Below are 25,312 nucleotides of genomic sequence, written 5' to 3'. Positions count from 1 at the left end.
GGAATCAAACCCGGTTCTCTAAATTGGAGTTAAATAATACATTTCTCTATGCTTTCAATAGATGAGGTGAAGTGGGATTTCTGGTCTATGTTAATGATGGTATCAGAAACTGGATAGCATTTAGTTCAAATTAATTAATGGGCAACATGATAGTTACATTACTGAAATGGAAAAATAAGAAAATAGTATTCTTGCTTACTCTTGATCCTTTAGTTTGCACACAGTAAAGCAGTATATGTGTGTAAATTTTGAGTTTGTCTAAGGGCAAGATGATAAGACACTAGAGATCTTTATAAGATCTCTGTTACCTTTTATCTAAAAACATCTGTGTGTGCATACATGTGAGCTGGATTGGTGGACGGAGTTTTAACCCATCCCCATGTGCCTTTTCCCTTCTGTAAATACTGTCCTGCCCTGCCTTGGTTGGCAGAGGCTAGCCTGATCTTGCCAGATCTCAGGAGCTAAGTAGGGCCAGCCCTGTTTAGTACTTAAATGGGAGACCACCGAGGAAGCCTGGGGTTTGCAGAGCAGAGGTAGGCAATGGCAAACCACCTCTGCTCATCTGTTTCCTTGAAAACTCTATAGGGTCTCCATACGTTGGCTCTCTTGGGTATTTGTTCTGCTGGGGAAAATGTATGGGTAAGTACCTCTAAGCTTTCTGTAGCACTTCAATGGAGCAGGGGTGGCCAACAGTAGCTCTCCAGATGTTTTTTGTCTACAACTCCCATCAGTCCCAGCCATTGGCCATGATGGCTGGGGCTGATGGGAGTTGTAGGCAAAAAAACATCTGGAGAGCTACCGTGGCCACCCCTGGAATAGTGGGAAATTTGTTCTCCACCCTGACTCAATCCTATTTACTGCCCCTTCTTGTGGAATTCTGATTATAGGTCTGTTTTGACCCTAACCTCCATAACTTTAGTTTCCCCTGCCAATGCCACGTATAGTGATCTAGATCAAAATTTCCCACCAAATCTCACAAAATGAGTTTATTATCTATGAGTCATCTTTATCCAATATCCTGTGACTAGTTCTTGGTACATCAAAGAAAGCACTCACAGGTGCAAAAGACACCTTTCCGCACATCACAGGCTAACAACCTGGGCAATAAAGGAGAGGTTCACATGAGAAAATCCTTGGGACTCAGTGACATTCTTTGTTGTCATAATATCACCCTAGAGCGTATTTATTGCTTCAGGAGGACAGAAATGTCTTTGGATTTCCACAACTCTTCTTTTCAGCTTTAAGTGAATTGTTCAAAGCCTATTGAAAAAGGACCGGCAGAACAGATTCTTTGGTGCATCACAACTCTGTGGGGTTGGTGACTCTACCCACAAACAGCAAGGCGTTTGTAGTCTCTTCATAGATCATAAAAATGAATGGCCGATTCACCCGGATGACAGGAGGCATCGAATAAGGTGTGATTTCTGATCCTGTGCCAGCTGCAGCTTCAGTTCCTGCCTCATCTACTTCGATGCATGCTCTTTGGAGAACCTGAGAAGTTTGAACACGCATGAGGATTCATAGCAATGTGCCTGCAATTTTTTGTCAGGATTTCATCTTGTGCCAACATTGAGCTGCAGCAGTTTCTGAAATGGCACAGACCATTCTTCTGAACTGGGTGTACCAAAACAAGACTGCACCTGTAAAACCCTTTGCATTCAGCATACGAGAGTGGGGTGGGGAGTAAATACAGAGCGGCCCATACTAGATTGGCATAGGGGCTGAGGAGGCTAGAAAAATCACCTCCGGAAACAGACTTATCCTGCAAGAATCTATTTAAAGGGGCTTAGACAGAGGGTTAAGTGTACCAGTGGCAACTAGTCATGCTGGTGACTAAAGGGAATCCCCATGTTCAGAGGTAGTAAACCTCTGAATCCCAGAGCCAGGAAGCAATACTGGAGAAGGCCTTGACCTCCATGCCCTGTTGTTGGACCTCCAGAGGATCTGGTTGGCCATTGTGTGAGGCAGGATGCTGGACTAGATTGACCACTGGTCTCATCCAACAGGGCTCTTCTTATGTTCTTACGGCATACAAGTCACCAAACAATTGGCAAGTCCTTGTAGATGTGACCACACAAGCAAGTGGTTTGAAAATTGTAAGCATCTGTCTCCTGTTCCCAAATAGATGGCCAGTACTATCTAGGGTGGAGAGTGTGAAGCCTCTGCCCAGCAGGTAGATCACCCCATGTTGCTGTACATAATAACCTCCAGAGTGGGGTCACTGTGCCTATTAAATAGGATGGGATGGGACAGGATGTGCTTCTGCTAGATAAGCAGTAATTTGATTTACATCATTTATCCCTGCCATTCTCCACTATGGGAATTCAAAGAATTTTACTTTGTAGCCTTTTCCTTCATTTTATCCTCATAACAACCCTGTGAGGTAGATAACTGTAAGTAGGGGGGTTTTTTGTAGCAGGAACTCCTTTGCACCGGTTGCCTGTTGCGTTCTGGATTCACTTCAAGGTGCTGGTTATAACTTTTAAAGCCCTATATGGCCTGGAACCTGTCTACCTTCGGGACCACCTTTCCCCATATGTATCCCAGAGAGCACTAAGTTCAGGGTCTCAAAATCTCCTTAAGATCCCTGGACTGAAAGAAGCTCAGTTATCCACCACCAGAGCCAGAGCGTTCTTGGTAATAGCCCCCACTTTGTGGAATGCGCTCCCTGAAAACATCAGGGCCCTGAGGGACCTGCCTCAGTTTCACAGGGCCTGAAAGACCGAATTATTCAAACTCGCCTTCAACGGTTAGGGGGAGGTGGCTATTACCTTATAGCACCAACAATCTCACTGAATTAATATAATGGAAATCAGAAACCTGCCATCTTGGACTTTTAATGAATGGATTGGTGTTGTTAATTGTATGGAATAGCTGATTGTATGGAAATGTTTTATTATATATTTTATTGTTAATATTCTATGTTTGCTAATTAATGTTTTTAACTGTTGTTAGCCACCTTGAGCCCATCAGGGGAGGGAGGGATATAAATCTGATAAACAAACAAACAGACAAACAAATAAATAATAAATATTAGATCAGACACCCCTGATGTAGCCAATCCTCCAAGAGCATACAGGGCTCTTAGTACAGGGCCTACTGTAAGCTCCAAGAGGATTGGCTACATCAGGGGTGTGTGGCCTAATATGCAAAGGCGTTCCTGCTACAAAAAAAGCCCTGACTGTAAGGCTGAGAGAGAATGACTGGCCCAAAGTCACCCATCCAGTTTCCATGCAAGAGTGAGGAATGGATTCAAACCTGAAACTCTAACCACTACACCAGATCCCCAGCAATATTGAGCCACCGTTCTTATTTGTATTGAAGCATTTGGAATCCAGTATCTATGAAATGAAATCTGCAAGAAATAATATTTACCTGTGACACTTTTATGTGTGTCTGATCGGTGAGTAGGCTTAAGTCTGCTTGGTTTGAGAAAAGATCTTTAATTCCCAGATCTTTAAGTAATTGGTGCATGTAGTATTTCTGGTCTAGCTTGAACTTTGGAAAGTAAATATCAGTTTTTCTGTAACACAAACAAACGAACAAACAATAGACCTTAGTTGAATGGAGTATATGTACATAAGACATATGTCGTGTATATGTACCATAATAGCATGGAGACTCTGCGCAAATGAACATCACAAATAGGGGATTTTTGGATTATCTTAGACTAATATTTGATAGTTAAAAAACAAAACAAAGCTTTGATCCAGATTCTGAATTGGAGAAGAATGAGCCTTTGTATAAAATGCTCTCCATGCCTTAGCAGTCTCAGGCCTTCTTATATCGTTGCCCTTAAAGGTACTACAGAGTATTCTATTCTTTGTGACTGAATCTCCAAGTGGTACTATGCACTATCCAGGGATACTGGAAACCATGAGAGATGCCACCTCCCTCAGTTGCTCAATACCATTTGCCTCTGAAATTGAACCTAGTGATAAGGAAAAGGGTTTTCTTGTCTCAAGAACAGATCAAACCTGAAGAAGCAGATTTCTGAAGTGGTGGCATATGCACTTTAGGAACAGGGCTGGTCCTAGCCAGTCTGGTACCCTAGGCAAGGCTAACTTCTGGCACTGCCCTCCCTGCACTGATAATGTCACCAAGTCATATGGTGGGTGCCCAATTCGGCATCTCCAGAAGGCTCATACCCTAGGCAGCTGCTTAGTTTGCCTAGTGGTCGAGCCAGCCCTGTTCAGGAAGGAAGGAGGGAACATAGAAAAGCAGGCAGGCAGAGTTTATCTTTGAAAAAGAGATGACAGGCTTCTAACCTGCTATGCTTCTTTCTTTCCTTACATGTCCCCTTGCTGCCCCTCCAAAAAACCTTTAACCCACTATTGTGGTTTGTATGAGAGCATTTGGAATCTAATATCTAAGCAAGAACAAGAAAAATTCCATACATTGTACCTGGTTATCATATTTCTAAGCCAAGATTTCACAAGTCCAGATGATAAAAAGTCTTCCAGTGCATGGACATCTCCCTCCTGAGGCATGGCGATCAGCATGTGGGCGCTCCCTCTGTATGGAATCTTTAGCACTACACTGTGCAAATTCTTATCAAAAGTATAGGCAACTCTTGTGGTCTTGAACATCATGGGCACTTGGACTGTATTGTAATTGTCTACATAGAAGGATTCTAGTTCTGTGAACTGTGCAGAAAATGGGTATAGCCATTTGCCTAAGGATATACAGAAAGGAAATGGTTTATTCCATTGGCAGAGATGTTATTCATACCGATTGACGAAAATGTTAGGCGCAACCCCAACCAAAGCAAAACTTTTAAAATCCCATTTATTGTACTTGGAACATATGCCTGTTGAAATTAACTAGGCTTACCTTTGGTTGGATGGTACAAAAAGAAAAAAGGAAGCAATGTAAAGTCCTTGGACCCCAGTTCAATAGCATAGAGAAGGGTCTGCTGCACTTCAGGTTCCTCCCCCAGTCTAAGATCAAGATGCGAGTCCAGTAGCACTGTTGTGTATTGGTTGTTTTGACTGCTGCTTTGTTATGTCTGTTAGATAACCTTGAAGCATACTTCATTGCCCTCCAGGATCCTGATGCCTACATTCCAATTGGCTGTTCTTTTAGAACCAGCCAATCAAGACACGAGGCATTTTCTCTCAGGAAATGCAAATGAGGGATCCTGGAGAGACCAATAGGGTGGATTGCTGCCCACATAAGGGGACGTGTTTAACTCAGGCCAAATGGATATGAAGAGTGGGGTGGCCTGTTTGTGTTCAGTTCTGCTCTTGTTCAATAAATGTTCTTGCTTACTTCAAGCTGGGTGAACTCACCGTATAATAAGCACCTTAAAGACCAACAAGATTTCCAGGGTAAAATCTTTCAAGAGTCAAAGCTGCATTATATTTCCCAGGGAACTTTGACTCTCAAAAGCTTGAACCATGGAAATCTCCTTGACTCCTGGAGCCAGTTTGGTGTAGTGATTAAGTGCATGGACTCTTATCTGGGAGAACCGGGGTTGATTCCCCACTACTCCACTTGCACCTGCTGGAATGGCCTTGGGTTAGCCATAGCTCTCAAAGGAGTTGTCCTTGAAAGGGCAGCTTCTGGGAGAGCTCTCTCAGCCCCACCCACCTCACAAGGTGCCTGTTGTGGGGGAAGAAGATAAGGGAGATTGTAAGCCGCTCTGAGTCTCTGATTCAGAGAGAAGGGTGGGGTATAAATCTGCAGTTCTTCTTCTTCTGAACTTGCTGTTCTACTGCAGGCCCACCTGAAACTATCCTCCACCCTGGTTGCTGGATTGTAACCCTGTTAGAAAAGCAATCATTCAACATGCCGATTACAGTGTAATCTTATGCAGACTGAAATAAATGAGCTTAGACTGCAGCAGCATTGCATAGGTTTGCACTCTTATTTGTTTGGTGGGAAGAACTATATCCCGGTTCACCTTAAGATTTCCTCCCTGACACAGAAAACAAGCACTGCTACTGATTTTCTGCACCTCTGTGATTCATGGAGCTCTCTCTGCAGAAATTCCCAGCAACATCTTTGTTTCACTGCTCTGCTTTGTATTAGAACACTTGGAATAGAGTTTGTTATCTGTTGAGCATACCCAGGTGTTAGGCCAGAGGCACACATGTTCATAACTGGGCTAGTTGTGCATCCATTTCCAACAGAATCACAACTATGCTCTGCTCTCTGCTTTTTAGCAGACCAGAAAAGCTGTGTTGTGAACCAGCTTATGAAAAAGGGTCATTTGTGTCCATAACTTGTATATAGTATAGGTTCTGTACAAGCACAGAATCTCATTTTTATATTAGGAAACAATGTAGAACTTTTGGAATGAAAAGTATTTTTTTAACATTCTTCAGTGATGCTCATAATTTCTGACTCATTTCCATATCATGTTGAGGTGAGTTAACCCAACACAATCCAGTGCACAGTTGCTGAAACTTAAAACTATGGATTTCATTGCATTTAGTCTGATGACTGGGGAAGGTAATGGCAAATCACCCTGTAAAAAGTCTGCTGTGGAAACGTCATGATGCGATGTCACCCCAGTGTTGGAAATGACTGGTCCTTGTGCAGGGGATTAAAAAAAGTAAAAGTTGTCTCCTGTGCAAGCACCAGTCATTTCCGACTCTGGGGTGACATCGCATCATGACGTTTTCACGGCAGACTTTTTACGGGGTGGTTTGCCATTGCCTTCCCCAGTCATCTACACTTTCCCCCCAGCAAGCGGGGTACTCATTTTACCGACCTTGGAGGGTTGAAAAGCTGAGTCAACCTGAACCCAGCTTCTGCCAGGATCGAACTCAGGTTGTGAGCAGAGAGCTCAGACTGCAGTACTGCAGCTTTACCACTCGAGGCCATTGGGCTCTGCACAGGGGACTATAGGGTTGTCAAGTCTAATTCAAGAAATATCTGGGGACTTTGGGGGTGGAGCCAGGAGACATTAGGGGTGGAGCCAGGAGCAAGGGTGTGACAAGCATAAATGAACTCCAAGAGAGTTCTGGCCATCACATTTAAAGGGACGGCACACCAATTCAATCCCACCGCCCTGAGCCGCTTCGGTGGGAAGGGCGGGATATAAGTCGAAATATAAATAAATAAATAAAATAAAAATTCCTTCCTTCCATAGGAAATAATGAAGGATAGGGGCACCTTCTTTTGGGGCTCGTAGAATTGAACCCCCTGGTCCAATCTTTTTGAAACTTGGGGGGTATTTTGGGGAGAGGCACTAGATGCTATACTGAAAATTTGGTGCCTCTACCCCAAAAAACAGCTTTCCCAGAGCCCCAGATACCCACAGATCAATTCTCCATGATTTTCTATGGGAATAAATCTCTATAGGGAATAATAGAGTTCCCAGCAGACATTTCCCTCCCCTCCCCCCGCTTTCTGACGACCCTGAAGCGGGGGGAGGGTCTCCAAACCAGGGGATTCCCTGCCCCCACCTGGGGATTGGCAACCCTAGGAGACTACCTTTACCTTTTTAAAACCTTTTTAATCCTGAAAAGGATTTCAGTGGAATAGCAGGAGAGAGGCAGAAGATGACTTCTAAGGGAGCTGTAGGTGATACAATCAAAGTGTTGCTGTTTGCAGAATATACATCCTTTCCATTGTTGGTTCTGGTCAGACAGGTTTTCACATTTTAAAAAACCTGCAGAATCTGTTTGCCCAGAAATCACAGGAGAAGCAAGGGGAAATGGATATCAGAGCATCTTCAAGTCTCTTAAAAAGAATTGTCCCCCCACCCTCAGCACAATCAACATCATTCCCCCCCAGCTACACATGCAACTTTGTGTGTGTGTGTGTGTTCATCACCATCCAGTATCTCCCAGACTTCCTCATTAAAGGGTGCCATCCTACACACTGCTAGGCTGCTCACATCTCGTCTGACTTCCACAATGTCTGTCGGTACAGTAGTGCAGTCCCTCTCCCTTTTCCTGAGCACAGTATACTGCGACTCAACAATTAGTGAAGGAGTGTGTGTCTGTGTGGCAGAGGGGGGGGGGGGATCAGAACCAGAGAGCTAAAAAGAGAAATTACGGGAGATTTAATTGCAATCTCTTTTGGTTGCCATGGAGCATTTTGAAAACGCTTCTGACAAGCAAAGGCCCAGTACTTGGAAAAGCTTATTTTCACCCTTTTGGGAATGAATTAAAGCAGGGCAGAGATCTGGTCTGGTTTAGCTGACTCGAAAAGATCAACAATGACACAGAGTCCACAGTTCCGTTTGGAGTGCGTGGTGGTGGAGAAGTTACAGACTGTCAGTATTTATCTCATTTTGCAAGTCCATGTCTTCGAAACTTAATGGAGAACTGTAATAGGCCAGCATAGGCCATTGCTACATTTTAGTTCACTGAACCCACAACATGCTAAGCTGATCCCACTTAAATGTTCTACACTTTTCCTCCTTTCTCTTCTCTTCTCTCTCTGTCTCTTAGATCATATCTCCAAGGCAGACATAATGGTTTAATATTCTTCTTCTGAAAAGATGCCTGGGAATTGTAGTTCTCTGTGCAAGAGCAGGATTAAAAATCTTTTGCAAGAAATCTCAGTGCCTGCACCAAAAGCCTAGGCATACTTGTTTTTTTGGCAGCAGGGGTTGGGAGTGAGGAACATGAATGCACCACTGGTATGACCCACCTTGCATCAGACCATGGCCTTAGGGTTACAAACCTCCAGGGGATCGCTGGAGATCTCCTGGAATTACAATTGATCTTCAGGTAGCAGAGATCAGTTCCCCTGGAGAAAATGGCCACTTTGGAAGGTGGACTCAATGGCATTATACTCCCTTGAAGTCCCTCCTCTCTCAAAACTCCACCCTTCTCAGGTTCCAACTCCCAGATCTCCAGGTATTTCCCAATCTGGAGCTGGCAACCCTACATGGTCTACATGACGGAACCCACCTGTTCCGTGTTCTAGATTGCTTTTATGTTGTTCATTTGATTCAGCCTTGCAGTTTTTCTAATCTGCATAGTATATTTGGGAGAATGATCAAACTTTCTGCTTTGGGGGGGTCTACGTAATTGATTGGCATAGATACAGTACCAGTCTCGGGGCTTGTACTCAAAACAGTTTTCCCCCCAGAGCGAATGTTCTTTTCTTGAAATAAACAGACTGCCTCTGGGCACTATTAACATTAATAGAATGGGAAAAGGACAGATCTGGCTCATGGAATCCGATCTGCTGGGACAAACCAGCCAACCTCTGCACAAAAGAATAAATGGACACAAATCTGGCATCAAAGATGGCAATATCCAGAAACCGGTAGGAGAACACTTCAATCTACCAGGGACTCAAAGGTCACCATAGTTCAACAGAAACATCTCAAAAAAAATCCAATGGGAAGCTGCTGAACTGGAATTCATAGGTAAATTTGACTCAGTCAGACTTGGGCCTCGATCACACACAGTAAATAATGCTGGAAGCAAAAAAACCCTGTGAGCTAGCTCACACTAACTCAGTCTAGAGGGAACGCTGCCCACAACTCTCCACCTCCTCCAAAAAGCATCACTGTTATAAACCTAACTGCTAACTCTGATGCCCTAGTCTCTCTACTTTTATTTCTCCCCAGGATAAAATAAGATGTTACCTCCAAAATGAATGTAATCCACTAGGATGATTTTAGCTTGCTGATCTAAAGTATCAAACAATGTGGGAATTTTCCCTTTGGTCTTTAGTTTAATGTGCTGATTGATGGCATTTTTAGCCAAAGTAGAGTTGTGGAAATCAACCGTCATCAATTCCATGTCAAAGTATTCCTTTGACAAGTTATGGAAGACTTCCTTTATCCTGATGCCTTTCTGGACAAAAGAGATGGTGCCATGTAAAAGAGTGAACTCCTTGTTCTTGGTGATGTTGCCTCTCAGCTGGTTGAAAAAAGCAGGGAGACGATTCCCTTGATCATCCAAGAGATGGAGGTTTAGAGAGTTAACGATTTGGTCATGTGTTTCCCCCCTGGAAGCCTGAGCAAAGACTGCCAAAACGAATGACAATGACAGTGGAGAGATGAATATATTGTTGTCATGGTCCAGCGATATTTTCCGATAGAGATCAAATCCAAAATTGGTGTTCCTCTCTGTGAAGTTGTGTATGGAAAATACTGGTGTGGAATCTTCAACAGCTGGATCTGCTACATTCTGATCCCGATATTGTTTATCAGTGTTATTGAAAGGCCGGGAGACTGGTAAAATACTCTGCTGTTCGTGCTCTCTTGCAACCTCAGCTTCTGCACTGGATGAGCACATTTTGGCACACAGTTCCATAATGACAAGAAAAATACCAGCTTTCATGCTGAAATCTGGCAATGAACTTCTTTCTGGTGAACAGAAGGAGGGAGAATGTTATGTTTTTGTCTGAAAAGACTGCATTTTTGTAGTTGACAACTGCAAGACAGGTTTTTTTGGGGACTAACAAACTGACCCATAACAATTCCATATAGCATTTACTCAGGGCTTTTTTTTTGTAGCAGGAACTCCTTTGCATTTTAGGTCACAAACCCCTGATGTTGCCAATCCTCCAAGAGCTTATAGTAGGCTCTGTAAGAAGAGTCCTGTAAGCTCTTGGAGGATTGGCTACATCAGAGGTGTGTGGCCTAATATGCAAAGGAGTTCCTGCTACAAAAAAGTCCTGCGTTTGCTTTTTTTTTTTTGTATCCCATCCTTCCTCTAAGAGGTTCTTGTGTTTAATCCTTAGAATGATCTCTGGAGGTAAACTAGTGATTTGCCCAATTAGGGAACATCATAAATCATTGGTAGATGTTCCATCCGCATGTCAGAAGTGCGGCAACATGAACAGTTCAGGACCCACAATCTCCTCCATGTAGTTAGAAATATAATTTGAGAGACCCATTAGAAATCCTACATCTTAGCTGCAAGGATAAATGCGCAATGGAATTGGACTTTGAGTATGACTGTCAGAAAACCAGGGCTAGAGGGATCCTGTGGAAAAACTCCACTGAGGAAGGCATTTCCATCAGTGGAGGGGGACCGTCCCGCCTCCTTCCTCTAATAGCAACCCCAGATGCTCCCCAATACTTCTCCTAAAGAACAGGACACCCCCTGAACAGCATGAACTGGAAAAACCAGCAAAATTGTTTCATATCTTACCCTTTGGGGAAATATATCAAAGAATTTGACAAGTGTGTATGTCACAATGCCTGTGCTTACAGGAAATCTTTGTGTCTGTTCAAATAAGAGAAAGAGGCAAAAGTGCTCAGTTCCTATCTTCTCATTTGTATAGCCTGGGTAATACTAGTCTTTCCCTATGTAATTACATTCTACAGATATGATCACATTGAAGGATTTTTTGAATAAAACTGGTTCAGAAATCCTCTCTCCCTCACATCCTTTTCTTTTCCTCTGTGGTCTCTCCTGCTCTTCAAATGTAGATGATGAGCATTTTCGGAGGGAAAAAAAGAAGTCACTTCCTTCTGCTTATGAAATGTTGTTGGAATACTGTAAATTGACTGATGGCACTGTGCAAATAGCAACAACAAATTTCAAATCCAATCCCCTGGTTCTTACACTGGTAGGTGAATCTGCGACTATATTGCTGAAGTAATTCCTTTTAAAAAATGCTTAGCAAATTTTGTTTGACTCCCTATAAGGCAGCTTCATCTAAGGCTGCCGCTGACAGGCGTATCTAGAATAAAGAGGAACTTAACTAATGAGGCTTTATCATATGTACAAATAGCATATGGATGTGTGAAACATTCCCTTCCCCAACCAATCTCAGAAGACTGAATATTCAGACTAATTCCAAGTTCCAATTATTTTTCTTCAGGCAAAATTTGGTGATGACCTGCAGGTGGGTGGAACCTCCAGAGAAATATCCTTACTGAATCTCTTTTGACTTCCTGAAAACCCACTGATTGGCACCATAAAAGCTAACAATATTTCTTTCAGCTTTCTTGAGACTCAGCTCACAATATCAGATATGAAAACATTTGCTCCTCCCCCCCCTTCTTTTTGCTCTCCAAATATTTGTCTTACATAGTATGGAAAATGCCACCGTTCCTTGAAAAATCAAGGTCTTTTTAAAAGACATGTATCAGTCTGTTTCTTTAAGAGACAGCTCTTAGCAACATAAGGAATCAAGCACAGAGATTTTCTTTTTTAAAAAACGAAGCCTCTATGGATCTATTAATGATTTCTTAAAACAGGAAAACATTTTATTTATTTATACCCTGCTTTTCTTTCCAGTGGAGCCCTAAGATGGCTTATATTGTTCTTTCCTCTGCTTCATTCTCACTATGCTGTGACAGAGGTTAGGCTGAGAGTATGTGACTGGCCCAAGGTCACCCAACAATTTTTCATGGCAGAGTGGGGGTTCAAACCTGACAAATCCGATTTTAACCTATCTTCCTTCAGTTACATTCCTTAAAATTATTTTTAAATGGGTATCTCTTACCAGCAAGGGCTGCTTGTCTTTTACTTTGCTGAATCCTGTGTGCTTGAACTAAATAAGTGACAATGTTATTACCCCAAATGAGTGGGAACCTGAGGCAAATATTTGCTGTTCCAAAGTGCAGCTCCAGACTTCTGTCTGTTGTAAATTAACTTGTATGACAAACAGGGGTATATGAGGTTTTTCTGGCAAGGTAAATGCTGAAATGGCAAGATGCCCGTAAAGACCACAATATGCTAAAAAGAGAGAGGGCTTTCAAGATTTCTAAGGCAAGTGCACCTAAAGGATAACTTTGGGATGAGATTCTTGCTCATGTACTTGGAATTACTGTAACTTTTTGGCTGGCACACAGAGCAGATGTGCATTCATATTGGACGTTTAATCAGGGACTGCTCCACTAAACTGATCAAATCACTCAAATTACAACTTCTGACAACATTTTTAGAAGCACCAATTGTTAAATACTGGGTTCAATACATGAGGAGGCACATTGCATAGTGATCAGCTTGTTTATTGTGATTACAGCATATCAGTTAAGAACTAGAACTGAACTGAAAAGGCCAATAGGGCCAACTATATATACCTTGGGTTCCTGATTTGGCACACTATAGGCCAATTTGAACCAGCCAGGGAGCCTGTGATTGGTCAGGGGAATGCAGAGATTAGGACCCCACTTCCCATTGTTCATATAGCCCAAGCTCGGTCTCTGGCTCCAATGAGCTGTGGTAGGAGCGCATGTACACACAAAACCACAGACACAACACCAATGAAACAGCACGTGCTCCTCTAGGTCATGCAATCCATGTCCCCATGCACAACCAGGGCCTAAGCTAAATTATGTGATAGATCTGGGGCTAAATGTGGCTTACAATGTGCCAGTTGTCCATCCAGGCCTGTAGCCAGACAGGGGCACATGGGACAATGGCCCCTCCTGATTCTGCCCTGTCCTTACCCCTGGGTCTGTCCTTGCCAGTTCATGCTGACTGCAGCCACAGCTGCACCAGTCGCCTTAAGCAGGCAGGCAGGGCAGCGGGCAAACTCAGCAGCTCTTTGCACTCTGGGGGAGCTGGATGTGAGGGGGGAGAGGAAGAAATCAGAGAGCCAGAGAGCCTCCAATGCTGCTGCTGCACCCACCCATTGGGCATTCAGCCAAGGGAGGGAGGCTGGCTGGTTGGCTGGGCTTGATGCGATTGATGGCTGACAAAAGCTGAGCTCCTAGTCAGTCCAGCTGTTTCACTCAGCAACCTTGCAGTGATTTCAAACCTGGAGCTGTGGCTGTGATGGGCACCACTGTGCCTGTCCATTGGCTCCTCAGTGACATCACCCCACCAAGTGACTTCTACGTATTTGAGTTTTCAACGTTGCAACTCTCTGTAGTGTTTGAATTTTTGATCAGACTCTAAAAACGTTCTTTGCTATGACAATATTTACACATGTGCTATTCCTCTTTTGTTCCACCACAATTATACCATGGTCCTTCTATTTGCTTAAACTCACCTGGAGATTGGCAACCTTTTTTTTTAGGAATTTATACCAAGGGAACAAATGGAGTTCCAAAGACCATTGTTAGCTGAGCAAAGACTTTGCTAAGCAGAGCACTGAGCACCTCTGATTCATCTCTTCATCTTCATCCTCATGATCTCAAATACAAACTAGGGTGGAGGCAGTACTTTGAAGCACACTCCCTTCTCCTGCTGATTATTTTGAAACACAGTCTGGTTCTGGTGTATAGAGCTGCTCATGTAGAACTCCAGAGTATTTGTTTTTCATTGGGTCACAGTGCTTCCTGAAAATGATCTGTCAAGTCAAGCAACTGAGTCACAATTTACGTTCCAAGCCAAGTTTATTAAAAGTTAAATAGACACACAACTGCTGTATCACTCAGTAAGTCAGACAAGGACCAGGCCAAACCTCCTCCATCCTGCTTCTTGTCCTATCATCAGACTGCCACCTTTCCCAGCAAACAATGCTAGGACTGCCAGCCTCCAGACAGTGGCTGGAGATCTCCTGGTATTACAACTGATCTGCAGACAACAGAAATCAGTTACCCCCTGAAGAAAATGGCTCCTTTGGAGGGTGATGATGATGATGATGATTTTGGATTTATATCCCGCCCTATACTCTGAATCTCAGAGTCTCAGAGCAGTCACAATCTCCTCTACCTTCCCCCCCACAACAAGCACCCTGTGAGGTAGTTGAGAGTGCTTTCATAGCAGCTGCTCTTTCAAGGACAGCTTCTATGAAAGCTATGGCTGACTCAAGGCCATCTCAGCAGGTGCAACTGGAGGAGTGGGGAATCAAACCTGGTTCTCCCAGATAAGAGTCCGCGCATTTATCCACTACACCAAACTGGGTAGAATCTATGGCATCATGGTCCGACCCCTCCCCAAACCCTGCCATCACCAGGCTCCACTTCCAAATCTCCACTGGTTTCTAAGGCTAGAGCTGGCAACCCTAAGTGCTTCTGACTTTGTGATTTATAGCTATGGTTGCCAACTCTTGGTTGGGAAATTCCTGGACATTGTGGGGGTGGAGCCTGAGGATGCTGGGGTTTGGGAAAGGGAGGAACTTCCAAAGCAGCCATTTTCTTCAGGGGAGCTGATCTCTGCAGTGCAGAAATTAATTGAATTTCAGGGGATCTTCAGCCACCTAGAGCTTGACAACCATATTTATTTTGGCCAAGAACCCCACATGGTCATTGGGATGACACTAACAAAACCCCTAAATCTTATTTCTGAAAAGGAGGTCTTGTACACTACTGTGATCATGGCTTAGGCCTGGTTTTGTAGTCTTGGGCCTTCCAGGCTAGATATATATTCCTGTAGCAAAAGAGGGAGAGAACACTTGAAAAAAAGATCTTTGCACTGTATCTTCTGCACTGCACATGGAAGAATTTCCTCAGCCCAACTCCTAGATAATCGTAGGAAGGGTGTCTTACTCCAAACATGCCTGCTGTGGGGTCCTAGCTCCCACTGCTTCTTGATGGAACAGCAGGACCAAAAAGGGGGGGGGGGAATGTCATGCTGGTACCACAACATCATATCTGGCACCAGGGCTTTTTTTTGTAGTAGGAACTCCTTCGCATATTAGGCCACACACCCCTGATGTAGCCAATCCTCCTGGAGCTTACAGTAGGCCCTGTACTAAGAGCCCTGTAAACTCTTGGAGGATTGGCTACATCAGGGGTGTGTGGCCTAATATGCAAAGGAGTTCCTGCTACAAAAAAGCCCTGTCTGGTGCAAACCTGCATCAGTGGTAGGATTGCAGACTCTGGGTCAGGAAATTTCTGAAGATTTGGGGATGGAGCCTCAGAAGAGCAGGGCTCAATGAGAAGAAGGACCTCAATGGGATAGAATGGAAAACAGAATGGTGCATATGGCAGGCACAGAAGCTGAAGCCAAGCTTAGAGGCCTGACTACGAATTCTCTGAAGTAAGCTGTGCATGCATAATAGGCCTAAAACTGAACTACTCAACATAGCAGCAATTTATGCGTGGCAATCCAGTCCTAGGTTCAGTTACATTACTTTAATCTAAATCCTCAAATAGAGTTACTTTTGGTCCAAACGTTGTCATTCCCACTGCATGTCTACCCCAGGGAAAACTAGTTCAGCGAGAGGAGATTTTGGAGTGAAAAGGGAAGGATTCCCCAGCCAGGTGAGGCTAACCAGCCACAAGCAGAAAAGGGAAAACTAAGTGGCAGGAGAGGATAGGAAGGTGAGTTCCAGGTGCATTAAATAGAATAGGGGAAAAGAGAAAATAATACTCTGCCTTGTTGCCTGTCTTGACAGAAGGGTCCAGTGATTTCAGCATCCAGTTGTTGAAGTGGAAAGAAGGCCCAGGAGCAGAACCACCAATCAAAATGGAAGGCGAGAGGTGCTCTTATTATATCCTTTGCTATCTCAAACCTGGTACTGGTGGACTAATGCTATTGGCTAAGGTCATCAGTGCTTTGTAGTCCTGGGAAGCACTGGAGCTCAGCATTCCAGCTTGACCAAATGGTTGATTGATGAATTCACTGCCACAGGAGGTGGTGGCAGCTACAAGCATAGCCAGCTTCAAGAGGGGATTGGATAAAAATATGGAGCAGAGGTCCATCAGTAGCTATTAGCCACAGTGTGTGTGTGTGTATATACACATTTCCAGAACATTTCTGTTTAGCACATTCTGCACAGAGGTGCTCCTGATCACCTCAAATAGTGCATTCCACAGAGAATGTGCCTGAATGGGCAGATGTCCGTTTTCAGGATGTCACCTTTACAAGACTTTACTCAGATGAGCACAGCTGTCATGGCAGATTTGACTTTGTACTTCCTGCATTTTGTGGTTTCCTGTATAACTTTCTGGTTTGGATGCTATTATTGAAGCCCAACAGATCTGAACATAGAAATCTGCCTCACAGTTAGAGCATTGGTTCATTTCCTTCAGTATTGTCTATGCTGATGAACAGAGCCTCTCTCAAATCTGAGGCACCTGCTACCTGAATTGGGATTCCAGGGACTTAACCTTCAGAATGAAAAACATTTGCTCTTCTGTTGAGCCATAGCCCTTCCGTAGGACCATTCTAGACAAAGTTCAATAAATTTATAGTGGAATTGTTTTGAAAATAGAGTTGGGAAGAATCCAGAATAAGCATAAGGCCTGAGGTACCTGCTCAATTTTAAGTGCTTTTATTCAATCCATCAAATAAGATTTTATCTTGGCCTGTTTTTCAGATATGCTTGATCACCTACCAGTTGTGTCCATGCCCAGTTTTTAAGTCAACAGTCACAATTCAACAAACCAGTGGTCTTCATCCAAACCATTTAAATATGTCTAATTGCAGGGAAAACCTGCAGATATGTGATTACACCTTGTCTGCCACCATACATTCTCAAACTTAAAGACATACTGTGTTAAAAAGTTGATATATTGACTTGATGTTTACTAATCTGGTGTCTCTGAGTGTCTCATAACAACATTACTCAATATCCATCAATGGCTGCTGAGTTGCCTGGACCTATTTACACATGTGTTTAAGAAGGCGCATGGGAGGGATATTGACATGGTATAGCCCAGGGGTGGCCAAGCTCAGGAGCCACATGTGACACTTTCACACATATTGTGTGGCACTGGAAGCGTCCACTGCCCCATCAGCTCTTTTTTGTAAGCTCTTGGAGGATTGGCTACATCAGGGGGTGTGGCTTAATATGCAAAGGAGCTCCTGCTAGAATTCCACCCTTGGTTTTGTGTGATGTCTGATCTAACTCAGGGATTCACACGCCTTGGAACAATCCCATACCCGTTTGCAAGACTACCCTTTTCAGCATTAGACACCATAGATGTCAGCCAGTATGAGAGATCATAGATTCCAAAAGCTTTAAGATGAATGCCATTTATGGGGGAGGAGATGATATTTGGAGAACAGCCGGAGATGCCATTTTAAATGGCTTCAGTTCTGCCTTGTTTCTAAGCTCATCCAGTTTCTAGGGAAACTGAAGTTCTATAATTCTTAAAATTGCCCTGACTTCAATCATACCCCTGCCGTTCCTTTCCAACAGCATTCATTCAAATACCCAGACCACTGCTGTGCTCTCCATATAGATTATTGCACTTTTCTAAAGTTAGCTGGACAAAACAAAACAAAAAGAATCACAACCTTACATAAATCAAGGGAGAGAAGTTTCCCCAGAAGCATTTCAAACAGTTAATGTGCTCTTATCCGCAGGTGTAATGCAGTGGAGTTGCTTTGTCTATATTCTGGTGCAAAGTTTGGATTCAGGGTTGGCAACAAAAAGCACAATAAATCTTTTCTCTCTACCCCACCCCCAGCCTAGAAAAACATTGATAATTAGCAGGGAATTTTTTTCCCTGGGGGAATGTGGCGGAACGGAGTTCTGGAACCTCTTGGTGGAAACATTTAAAAGTTCACAAGAGGCACCTGTGTGTTTCTCCTTCATTTCCCTCTTGAGAGTTCTGGCACCTCTTTTTCCAGAAAAAGAAAAAGGGGAAAAAAGCTCTGATTAGCAATATGTAATTGTTTTAGGCACAGTGGTTTTGTTCACATCCAATGGGAACCACTAGGTGTCATGGCAGTCCTATTTCTCCCAACAAAGAGGCCAGGTGAAACTACTTCTATATACTTGCCCTTCTAAAGCAAGAGACTGCTGCTTGCTTTTTCACAGTGCAGCAGACAGTGTGGGGGCAAGATACAGCTTTAGGAAAGCGGCCAGCGTTGAAATCGTGTGCAAATTAATTCTATAAGAAACTGCAAAAGACAGATGCTGAATAATGCTGCAGTCTTGCCCAAAGTCCCATTGGCTTCAGAGTGGGAGTGTTAAGAATGTTTAACTTGGGTTACCTTGGTCATAAAGGACTTTTCAGATCACTGTATTTTCCTACAGTGCCAAACAATACAGAATATATAAGCAAACATCCTAGTTATTTTTAGGATTTGTATCTGCATCATTTGGGGAGGGTCGGTGGCTCAGTGGTAGAGCATCTGCTTGGTAAGCAGAAGGTCCCAGGTTCAATCCCTGGCATCTCCAAAAAAAGGGTCCAGGCAAATAGGTGTGAAAAACCTCAGCTTGAGACCCTGGAGAGCCGCTGCCAGTCTGAGAAGACAATACTGACTTTGATGGACCAAAGGTCGGATTCAGTATAAGGCAGCTTCATATGTTCATATGTTAAAGATCACTGTATTTTACTCAGGTGGGGAGCCTTGTTGGTCTGAAGCAACAGAACAAGGTTTGAGCCCAGTGGCGCCTCTAAGACCAATAAAGTTTAATTCTGGGTATAGGCTTTCATGTACATGCTCACTTCTTCAGATACATGTGCATGGACACAAAAACTTAGATGCAGAATTAAACTTTGTTGGTCGTAAAGGTGCCGTTGGATTCAAATTTTGTTCTGTTGCTTCAGACCCACACACCTACCCATATGCATACTTCTTTGGATACATTGAAACAGACTTCCTCAACCTTTCATATATGTAGAGAGGATGCAAGGAGGATTATTTAGCTAGTTGGAGCCAAGATGCACAAGTAACTGAGCTATAAGTATAGCTAAGTTTGGATTAAAGCAGTCACTTAGTTCTCATGTATACCCAGAATTAAACTTTGTTGGTCGTAAAGGTGCTACTGCGCTCAAACTCAGTTCTCACATCTGTTTAACCCTTTCATTTGTATTCTAAGTAGCTGCTATTCACAGGTCTTACCAGCTGCTTTAACCCAGACTTAGCTATATTTATCACTCAGTCACATATGCATCATGACTTTAACTAGTCCTTCCTGGCAACTAATCCTCACCTATTTGTATCTGAAGAAGTGTACATGCACATAAAAGCTTATACCAAGAATTAAACTTCATTGGTCTTAGAGGTGCCACTGGATTCCAACTTTGTTTTGTATTTTACTCTTTATTCTACAGGACTCACCATTAACCTTTTTTCCACTATATACATTTTGGGAGACAGGAGAATGTGCACTACAGAGCCATCTAGTGTATATTTGTGTGTACTAATGCTAAGGCACATACATTAATATTTATATTTACACATGCACATTAGGCAAGAGGCAACCATCCTTTACACAGGAGGTTCAATTCACTTTTTTTTTTTACCATCTTTCTAACTTTTTGAAAAGGCAACATAAGGACTCTGTAGGCACAGCTGTTTAACCGGAACAGGTACAAGAAAACTGGCACTGGTGGTAGTAAACAGAGATAATTGGAGGAGGTGCATGACTTTTTAAAAAGCTGCTTATTAATCAAAAGTGCAATAATGTTAGTGGGGTTGGATTTAACCAGCTTTTCTGCTGGTGAACAAGAAAGGAGACATCTTATTTGACCACCCACAAAGTCTGTACTGCAAATCATGGGTAAGGTTACCAGCCCTCTACTGGAAAATGCCATGAGATTTTTGGGGTGGTGACTAGGGAGGACAACATTTCAAATGCCTGAGACATCACATCCTCTGTGCCAACCTAGGAATTTGCCAAATCAGACTAGAAAGATTGGGGAATTCACATAAGGGCACATAATGACTTCATTTCTTGGTGGATGTTTAGAAAGTATTATGTCATCTCCAGGTCATGCTCTAGGAATCCTCCTATACTCTATGGTGGTTACTGTAGAGATTAGATAAATAGTGTGTCACCATGAATGCTATTCCCACCTTCTGCTCCTCAAGTCATTGAGAGTGTGGGGACTGAGGATGGGGCTTTGTATAGAGTGACCATAGAACAGGTGTAGTATGCATGGATTGCCTTTTTTGCCATCAAGTAGGGTTGCCGGGTCTCCCTTGGCCACTGGTGGTGGATGGTGGGGGTAGGGCTGCCAGATCCAGATTGGGAAACTCCTGGAGATTAGAAGAAGGAGTTCTGGGAAGGACAGGAACTTCAGTGGGGCACAATGCCACAGAATCCATCCTCCAAAGCATCAATTTTCTCCAGGGAGACTGATCTCTGTAGTCCGGTGATGAGCTGTAATTCTTGGGATCCTCAGGTCCCACCTGGAAGCTGGCATCCCTACCATCAAATCACAGCTGATTTATGGGACTCTATTGGGTTTTTAAGGCAAGAGACATTCAGAGATTGCCATTGCCTGCCTCCACATCACTACCCTGGTATGCCTTGCTGGTCTCCCTTCCAGATTCTGATCAGGGCTGACCCTGCTTAGCTTCTGCAGTCAGATGAGAATAGTGGGCTAACCACTTCAGGGAATGAGCTGCCTAGTTCTTGATAATAACCAAGCAGTAGCATTCCATACCAACTGGAGTTTGTGTGTTGATTTAGAGGAGGCCTATATACAGTGCACTGCAATAGTCTAGTCTCCATGTTACAGTGGTGTAACTTGCTGGTGGTGGCTACTAAAGAATAAGCTCTCCCCTCTCACCCCAGCTCAAGAGAGTTGGGAAGCAGTGAGGGAAAGTTGGGTTTCCCATGGTCAAAATAAATTCCCCTAACCTCTGGGTGGATTTGTGCTTTGCTTACCTGCTTGCTGGCTAATGGCACAAGCAGGGAGAGAGAGTAATCTAAGATAAATCTCTGCATAGCTCATTGTTGAATTAGTTCTAGTTCATGAATGCCAGGGAATGGGAGGGCAGTGTCTTGAGGATGGACTGTACCACTGCAGGTGGAAGAACATGGAGCATCACATTTGGGCAGGGCTTTTTTGTTGAGCAGGAACACACAGGAATGCAGTTCCGGCTGGCTTGGCAGCAGGGGGTGTGGCCTAATATGCAAATAAGCTCCTGCTGGGCTTTTTCTACAAAAAAAGCCCTGCATTTGGGAATGCTCTCCTTTAAAAAAATCTCTGCAAGCCAGCTACACCTTGTAAACAATTCCTTATTCCGGCTTTGCTCAGGCAGGCAAAGAGCTCAGGAGGAGGTTACTATGGAAATAGGCAACAATAAATCCCTAGCACTCATCAGCTTCTTGTGTCTGTCAAATATTTTTTTTTTTTTGCCCGGGTACAAATTCTACTTGTTTATTTAAGCACAGACCACCTTCTCCTGCCTCCTCATATATTCAAGCCAACAATCAAAAATGAAAATACAAACCATTAAAATATAGAATATCAATCACAACCAAACCTCATGCATCTGGTGAAGTAGGTAGTCCCCTCCAAGAGTGTATGCTTCATGCCTCATGTAGGGCTGCCAGCTCTGAGTTGGGAAACAACTGGAAATGTTGGGGGTGGAGCCTAAAGAGGGCAGGGGCTGGGGAGGGAAAGGACTTCTATGGGGTATAATCCCACAGAGTCCACCTTCCAAAGTGGCCCATTTTTCCCAGGTGAATTCATTTCTGTCTCCTAGAGAACAGTTGTAATCCTAGGAGAACTCCAGCTACCACCTGGAGGCTATACAGAAAACAATATGGCTATATAGAAAAGTGGTTTTGTAACAAAAGGAAAAAAAACTGTATAGAAGTAACAATTGTTAATACAACTCTTGGCTTGCTATTCTATATTTTGAAACAAACAATTTGATCTTAGTATTATTAACAAAAAACACTTGATGCCAAAATTTAACAATTGGCAGAATTACAATTATAGTTGGCAGAATTTTTCACAATACAAGAACTCGTGGACATTCAATGAAATTGCTGAGCAATCGGGTTAGAACAGATAAAAGGAAGTACTTCTTCACTTAAAGGGTGATTAACACATGGAATTCACTGCCACAGGAGGTGGTGGTGGCTACAAGCATAGCCAGCTTCAAGAGGGATTGGATAAACATATGGAGCAGAGGTCCATCAGTGGATGTTAGCCACAGTGTATTGTTGGAACTCTCTGTCTGGGGCAATGATGCTTTGTGTTCTTGGTGCTTGGAAGGGACAATGGTGTGAGGACTTGTAGTGTCCTGGCCCCACTGATGGACCTTCTGATGGCACCTGGGTTTTTGGCGATTGTGTGACATAGAGTGTTGCTGGATGGGCCATTGACCTGAACCAACATGGCTTATGTTCTTACAATGGAAGGTTGATATATAGCAACAGTAGCAATATCACAGCACCAGCAGCAATGGATTGCCTAGGTAACGATCCTTTTCATTTGCCTTCTTCAGGCTGCAGTACACTAGGTAAAGCCTTGAGTTCAATGACTGAATACTCAGTATTTCCTTCAAATTTGTGCTTAGGACACTCTCCAGCTTTTACAGTTGCTGTGCATATAGTTGCAGTTGGAGCCTCAGAGATCAACCATTAGGGGTTACCCTTTGTCAGATTTAAAATATCTCTATGCTAGGACTAGGGAACAAGACAGTAGCACAAGACACTAAGACAGACCTATTCAAGATAGCAGCAATTTATGTGTGGCAATCCAGTCTTAGTGTTCAGTTATATTACATTAAGCATAATTCAAATAGAGTTATGCAGTTAAAGTATAAGGCACAAGCAACTCCAAAGGCAGATTACAGAGTTCAGAAAACAATGCAGCAAGAACAGGGTAATACATGCAAACAAAATCTACAGCAATAAACTACAGAAATTAGGAGTTCAGTTTAGTTCTGGGCCTTTTCTGTTCTGCTGCAGGCCTTTATAAGAGAGCCCCCCTTCATATTACAGCCCTAGTCTTGTGGATATTAAATCCAAGATGTTATGTATATGCCTTAAAGTACGTACTTCCTGCCGGCTCATTGGAGCCAGGAAAGCAGAGTTTGGGGACTGTATAACAATGGGTAGTGGGATCCAAATACCTGCTGCCCTGCACCAATTACAGACATCTGCCTGTTTGAATGAACCAATGGCATGCTAGCGTGGGAGATTAGAGTTGTATATAGGTTTGACCCACAGGCCCTTAGTCAGTCTTTGTTGGAAGCAGCTTTCACCATGCTTTCCTTAATAAAGAGCTGTCCTCACTATGATCTCGTCTCTGTAATGCTTTGAACCCACTATATTATACAAGGTAAGAATTCTGTCCATCACACCAAGAAGCTTTTTATCACAACAGGGCTCTTTTTGAGCAGGAAAGCAGTTCCGGCTGGTTTGGCGGCAAAGGTGTGTGGCCTAGTATTCAAATGAATTCCTGCTGGACTTTTTGGTGTGAAACAATGGTGATGTCAGGGTGTGTGGCCTAATATGCAAATGAGTTTCTGCTGGGCCTTTAAAAAAAAGCCCTGCATCATGTGCTATTGAGTTGATTTCATGCTGTGGATTAAATTGTGGCGAGTGGGACTTTGTGGGATCTGTGCTGCTTCCTGAACAAACCTACGGTGGTAACACACGGAGCAATGTGATGACTAGTGAGTGGGCGGTGCAACAGCAGAGCCAACGGTGGCCACCTTCTGTACAAATGGCTGTGTACTGGGAAGAGAATTGTTACTGTGTGGGAGTCGGTGTGGGAGGCTGTGAAGAAGTTCTGGTGCAGAGAGGAAACGCAAAGAAGAAATTTGATAGAGAAGTTTGTTCACTGGGGATAGCGACGGATGTAGCATACAGGGCAGCAAGTCGATGGAAAAGAACAATTGGAAAGAAAAGCGCTCACCTATTTAAACTGGGCAGTGTAGCAGAAAATGCTCAAGTGATATCTCAGTTGTTCACTTATACTCAGTGGAGCCTCTCTGCGTTTCAGTACCAATTCTGGGGGAAACATCGCTTGGATCCCATGCAGTGGCTCCATATTTGCTTGTCTTTGTCCATTGCAGTGGCTGTCTTTTGTTGCCTTCCTCCTATGCTAGGCAGCTTGTGGCTCCTAGAAAATGCTGGTTTGGAGCAAGTGGAAGAATCTAGTGCCAGAAGACATTCGCTCTACGACAGAGGGCAGCCTCTGCAATGACTGAAGAGAAGCACAGGTGGCAAAGAGGCACAGGATCCAAGCCTAAGAGTGGTACATGGCAGACCCCAGAAACAGACAACTCATTTGAAATCCAGAGATCACAACCTGGCAGCGCTGCTTTCTGAAAAGCACAAAACAAGATGTGTATTGGTGTAATCCTGGCAAGTGTGTAATAATTCTAGACTCTGGTCTGGTTTGTGAGGGAAAGGGTCTTTAGATGGTAATATACAGGGCTTTTTTTGTAGCAGGAACTCCTTTGCCTATCAGGCCACACACCCCTGATGTAGCCAATCCCCAAAGAGTTTACAGAGCTCTTATTACAGAACCTAATGTAAGCTCTAGGAGGATTGGCTACATCAGGGGTGTGTGGCCTAATATGCAAAGGATTCCTGCTACAAAAAAACCCTGGTAATATATGCTCCTCCTGCGCTGACTTCAAAAAACATGTGGCTGCCTTGAAGCCAGTAGGGCCCAGCCTCATCACGGTGAGCTTTGGGGGGGGGGACGCTGCGTGGGGGGGCATGGTGGAGGGAGGGCAGGAGGCAGTGGCGGGGTGGTGGTGTCAGGGGGCGCCGGGCAAAGAGACTACCTGGGTCCCATGCAACCTAGGGCCAGTGCTGCACATGGTGGATGCCCAATTTGGCACCCCCAGAAGGCTGGCGCCCTAAACACTCACCTAGTTTGCCA

The 25,312-nt window shown here is 43.7% G+C and overlaps 1 protein-coding gene across 1 annotated transcript in view; it reads right to left on the bottom strand.

The window, feature by feature from the left end:
• Positions 1-1,299: 1,299 nt before the first annotated feature.
• Positions 1,300-25,312, bottom strand: part of LOC132589564 (uncharacterized) — a 56,668-nt gene continuing 32,655 nt past the window's right edge. Inside the window, exons 7-11 of the mRNA XM_060262329.1 lie at positions 12,379-12,513; positions 9,560-10,285; positions 4,405-4,675; positions 3,376-3,523; positions 1,300-1,491 (exon numbers count right to left, since the gene is read on the bottom strand). Coding sequence (XP_060118312.1) covers positions 1,300-1,491; positions 3,376-3,523; positions 4,405-4,675; positions 9,560-10,285; positions 12,379-12,513 — 1,472 coding nt within the window. The remainder of the gene's footprint in view (positions 1,492-3,375; positions 3,524-4,404; positions 4,676-9,559; positions 10,286-12,378; positions 12,514-25,312) is intronic.

This window comes from Heteronotia binoei, chromosome 21, assembly GCF_032191835.1.
Source record: "Heteronotia binoei isolate CCM8104 ecotype False Entrance Well chromosome 21, APGP_CSIRO_Hbin_v1, whole genome shotgun sequence".
Taxonomy (NCBI): domain Eukaryota; kingdom Metazoa; phylum Chordata; class Lepidosauria; order Squamata; family Gekkonidae; genus Heteronotia; species Heteronotia binoei.
The sequence above is the reverse complement of the archived record's forward strand: the minus strand, read 5'-3'. Positions and strand labels throughout refer to the sequence as shown.